The sequence below is a fragment of the Limulus polyphemus genome, unplaced genomic scaffold (genome assembly GCF_000517525.1).
Source record: "Limulus polyphemus unplaced genomic scaffold, Limulus_polyphemus-2.1.2 Scaffold7352, whole genome shotgun sequence".
Lineage (NCBI taxonomy): Eukaryota > Metazoa > Arthropoda > Merostomata > Xiphosura > Limulidae > Limulus > Limulus polyphemus.
Window position 1 is genome coordinate 18,506 of NW_013672962.1, and position 5,485 is coordinate 23,990.

At 33.3% G+C, this 5,485-nt stretch overlaps 1 protein-coding gene across 1 annotated transcript in view; it reads right to left on the minus strand.

The window, feature by feature from the left end:
- Positions 1-5,485, minus strand: part of LOC111089788 — a 10,427-nt gene that overhangs the window by 3,545 nt on the left and 1,397 nt on the right. The window contains exons 2-5 of the mRNA XM_022402875.1: positions 5,042-5,149; positions 3,461-3,523; positions 2,587-2,659; positions 1,520-1,661 (exon numbers count right to left, since the gene is read on the minus strand). Coding sequence (XP_022258583.1) covers positions 1,520-1,661; positions 2,587-2,659; positions 3,461-3,523; positions 5,042-5,149 — 386 coding nt within the window. The remainder of the gene's footprint in view (positions 1-1,519; positions 1,662-2,586; positions 2,660-3,460; positions 3,524-5,041; positions 5,150-5,485) is intronic.

Below are 5,485 nucleotides of genomic sequence, written 5' to 3' on the forward strand. Positions count from 1 at the left end.
GACACGTTTCGGGAAAAATAAGACTAGTTTGTCTTGACACGTTTCGGAAAGAATAAGAATAGCTTATCTTGACACGTTCCAGGAAGAATAAGACTAGCTTGTCCTGACACGTTCCGGGAAGAATAAGTCTAGCTTGTCTTGACACGTTCCGGGAAGAATAAGACTAGCTTGTCCTGACACGTTTCGGGAAGAATAAGACTAGTTTGTCTTGACACGTTCCGGGAAGAATAAGACTAGCTTGTCTTGACACGTTCCGGGAAGAATAAGACTAGCTTGTCTTGACACGTTCGGGAAGAATAAGACTAGCTTGTCCTGACACGTTTCGGGAAAAATAAGACTAGCTTGTCCTGACACGTTTCGGGAAAAATAAGACTAGCTTGAACAGTTTTTCTGAATGACGAGTAAAGTTGATAAAGTAACGACAATAAATAATTGGTGTTAAAATAGAATAAATAATGTTGTGTATTCTGATTTCTAAATGACTCATATAAAATTTATCAAAATTCACAAACTTAGTTCAGTTCCCATCATAACGGTTGTTCTCCATGCAATTTGATAATATAAACGTCGTTTTAACCATTACTGTGTCTGTCGGCCTGATGAGCACTGGGATTCATTTTGTGAATATCTTTAAAGCTCAACTTAAAGCTAACATTTATTTTGATTTTCTTACGGTTTCGGTTACGAGACAAATTGTCAGATTTTTATAGTATTTATCGCGGACATTTGGTAAGTAAAGGTGTTGAGGGTTACATCCTATGTCGTGATTTGGTATGTATTTATAGCGGACATTTGGTAAGTAAAGGTGTTCAGGGTTACATCCTATGTCGTAATTTGGTATGTATTTATCGCGGACATTTGGTAAGTAAAGGTGTTCAGGGTTACATCCTATATCGTGATTTGGTATGTATTTATCGCGGACATTTTTAAAATTTTTGTTTGTTATTACTAATTTTCTGTGTATGGAATTTAAGTAATCTTAATTATTTTTTTATTACTATCCAGATTTGTAAAGACATTTTCACGAGATGTGTTGAACTACGTAATTAACCTTAACTATTTTTTTATTACTATCCAGATTTATAACGACATTTTCACGAGATGTGTTGAACCACTGATGTATTTTTGTATTATACCCCCCTCCCCCTTTATGAGGGTGGGTTGATAAAGAAAAACAATTGGTATTAATCTAAAGGCCTCTTCGGCACTGTATATAACAAACACTGTGTTGTCGACAAATCCATTCATACGTTCTTAGAATTAATGATTTTTGACTTTACAAGACAAACATTTTTTTTTCAGTCTCACCTGTGCGTGTTTTCAACACCCCACACATTCTGCAGGGTGTTTGTACTACGAGACGATATAAATCGCTCTTGTCAGAGGTCTTTTAAAACTGTTATGCATCAGAACTGCGAAGAACTTAAAATCCGTGACGTCAGTTATGTTTCTCTCAGTTAAGCTTCTATATACGATATAAAGCCCCAGTGTAAATATTAAAATACAATCAAAAACTCACGTATTCACTCCAAGCTTTGGCCTAGGGATGTAATCGTATATGTCACTCATTCGATCGAAACTAGACTGACCAATTTCCATTCTACGTTGTCTGCGTGTTGTTCCCAATCCGCCAAACTTTTGCACACTTTCGGAGTAACTGCCTGTTGGAAAAAATAAAATAAAAAATCACTGCTTGTTATATAATGTTCCAGTTTTCAGGTGAAACATTGTTATATAATGCTCCAGTTTTACAGGCGAAACATTGTTATATAATGCTCCAGTTTTCAGGTGAAACATTGTTATCTAATGCTCCAGTTTTACAGGTGAAACATTGTTATCTAATGCTCCAGTTTTCAGGCGAAACATTGTTATCTAATGCTCCAGTTTTACAGGTGAAACATTGTTATCTAATGCTCCAATTTTCAGGCGAAACGTTGTTATCTAATGCTCCAGTTTTCAGGCGAAAAATTGTTATTTAATGCTCCAGTTTTACAGGCGAAACATTGTTATCTAATGCTCCGGTTTTACGGGTGTAAGACTAGATAGAAGGCAACTAGTTATCACCACCCTCCACCAACTCTTGGGCTACTCTTTTACCAACGAATAGCGAGATTGACCGTCACATTATAACACCCCCAAGGCTGAAAGGGCGAGTATGTTTGGGGTGACGGGGATTCGAACCCGCGAACCGCAGATTGCGAGTCGAACGCCCTAATCATCTGGCCATGCCGGGCACTCACATGGAAGTAAGGCGTTTCGAAACGTACAAAACATACGAAATGTCGTACTTGCTCCAAGTGGGTTAGAGACAAATATAGTTTACTTTTTTTTCTATTTGTCAGTTATGTGTTGTACAAATATAATGAAGTTTAAAGCTCTGACCACTAAATATAACGCACGTTTCTATAGAAACCATATAGAGAGTAGTTATTTTGATTAGTCGGAAAATAAAAAACAAAACAAAAAAAGCAAGTAAGGTATCATTTATTGTTATTTTACAATTAAAAAAACGATATTTGAGCTTACATAAATTATTGATCCTATTAGTTGATTGAAAATTTATAAAAATGATGACTGGATACTTACTAGTTGTTATGGGTTTGGCATCACTGTGTTTGGTAATTTTGTAATAAGAAAATGCACAAAGAAGGGTATACAGCTAAAAAAATATATAAAAGCACACAATAAGTACTTTTAAAAATTTCACATTAAAATAAATAGTATTTATTTACTAAATAACACGCCTCTGTTATACAAGTAAAGATAATGTGTAAATCAGGCCTGATTTAACTAGAATATTCACAAACTTCCGTTAACATTGCCATTAATCAGGCCTAATTTAACTAGAATATTCACAAACTTCCGTTAACATTGCCATTAATCAGGCCTAATTCAACAAGAATATTCACAAACTTCCGTTAACATTGCCATTAATCAGCCCTAATTCAACAAGAATATTCACAAATTTCTGTTAACACTGTTCTAATTAGGCCTAATTTAATCCAGAATTTCATAAACTTCCGTTAAAAATCACTAATCAGGCCTAATTTAACCAGAATATTCACAAACTTCCGTTAAAATTTTCATTAATCAGGCCTGATTCAATCAGAATATTCACAAAGTTTCGTTAAAATGGTCACTAATCAGGCCAAGTTTAACCAAAAAATTCACAAAATCCCGTTAAAAAGTCACTAACCAGGCTTAATTTGATTAAAATATTCACAAATTTCCGTTAACGTTGCCAGCTTTATTCAAATATTTGTCTACACTTGATTAGAGAAACATTGAAAAAGTACTCTCTGTTTAAAATGTATACATTGTCTACAAATTTTATTTAAACTAAATTATATATATATATGTCTGTCCATCTGTACATTGGACTGTGTTTTCTCTGTCTATCTAAATCTGTCTCTCCTTCCCATTTATTTATCTATTTAACTGTCTATATTTCCGTACTTACCCTAAGGCCTGTTAAAAATCCTATGACGATAGCCACAAAAACATCGTTTGTTCCACAGCTAGACTGGATAATAAATAAACAAAAATATATCGTTTGTTCTACAACTAGACTGGATGATAAATAAACAGAAATACATCGTTTGTTCCATAGCTAGACTGGATAATAAATAAACAAAAATACATCGTTTGTTCCACAGCTAGACTGGATAATAAATAAACAAAAATACATCGTTTGTTCCACAGCTAGACTGGATAATAAATAAACAAAAATACATCGTTTGTTCCACAGCTAGACTGGATAATAAATAAACAAAAATACACCGTTTGTTCTACAGCTAGACTGGATAATAAATAAACAAAAATACATCGTTTGTTCCATAGCTAGACTGGATAATAAATAAACAAAAATACATCGTTTGTTCCACAGCTAGACTAGATAATAAATAAACAAAAAAAAAGCGACCATGGAGAGTATCGTTGTACAATGGTTAGTGTTTTATAGTTATACAGCTGCGTATCTGATATAAGACCTGTACTGTAGAACAAGTTTTCATTACTGTATGGTATAATTCTAATTTTACTGGCTAACTTTAACGAATACTTAGCTATAGATCCAAGAATGATAAACACTATCTGGACTTACAGGCTGAAATGATTCTCCAAATAAATTATTAAGTTAATTGTCTGTGTATTTTTAAAATGTAAAAAGAACCTGGAAAACACGTAAATTCTTCAAAACATAGTTTAAACAAATATTAAGTACTAACTATAGTTATTTCGTCACAAACATGAGAACAAATATTCAAGCAGTAAATATATCTTTGAACAATCAATATGGCCGACAAATGTATTTTTTTTACAATTTTTAAACTAAAAATTTGCAAAAAAATATTTTATATTGCAGAAAATTACACACTAACCTTTTTTAACTGTTTTTTTAAAAACTTACGATAAACAGTGTTCTTTATCGAATAAATGACAGTTTAAGGATAAACATGGCGGCTCTACGTACACTTAGAACTCGTTTTTTAAGAACTTACGACAAACAGTGTTATTTATCGAGTAAATGACAGTTTAAGGATAAACATGGCGGCTCTACGTACACTTAAAACTCGTTTTTTAAAAACTTACGATAAACAGTGTTATTATCGAGTAAATGACCGTTTAAGGATAAACATGGCGGCTATACGTACACTTTAGACTAGTTTTTTTTTAAAGCTTACATCTGAACTAATAGAAACACGTGGATTACTTGATAGAGATATAGGTATCATTATGTTAGTGTTTGATCCAAACTGTATGATTCACTTCTAGGCTTAGCTCTGTATAGAAAGAAATACCAGTTTCGCATGGTTAAGATAATTACAAAAAGTTTTCGTTCTTGTTTAATGACGTTCGACTAACCGAGCAGGAAATGTGAACATGCCATACACAGGAATATTCCGTGAACTTTAAGAGTCACTACGAATACAAGCTAAGAAAAGAAATTTAAGCATAAACTTACTCATGTCCAATCTAAGCCAAGAACTGGCTTTAACGGCACGCCCGAATGGCAATGTAATATGAAAGAGTTGAAGTTTACCTTTAGGCTTATAAGCCGGAGAGAGATCTGTCCTGTTAGAAAGCTGGATTCAGTTTCGGGCGATGGGGTCCGCATGTCCCACGGGTAAAACTGGTCTCTCATTACGTACTGGTATTGATATATCACCAGGAAAGAAATCAACACATGTTGGTAATAGGATAAGTAAAACGTAAGATATCATTGTTTGACCATCAACTTGTGTTTTAAATAGTAACGTTAGGTAGCGCTGTTCAATCAATTCACAAATAAACTACATCATTTTGGTTTCCCTAAGGTTATTAAACAAATTATAAATGTTGACTCAAACTCTGTGAATTCAGAAAAATAAAAAATATCTGTCCAATATATGGATCATCTTGAAAATCAAACAAATGCGGTCCTAAAGTAATAAAATTATTAACAAAATAATAGGATTGTTATCAATTATTAACAAAATAATAGGAT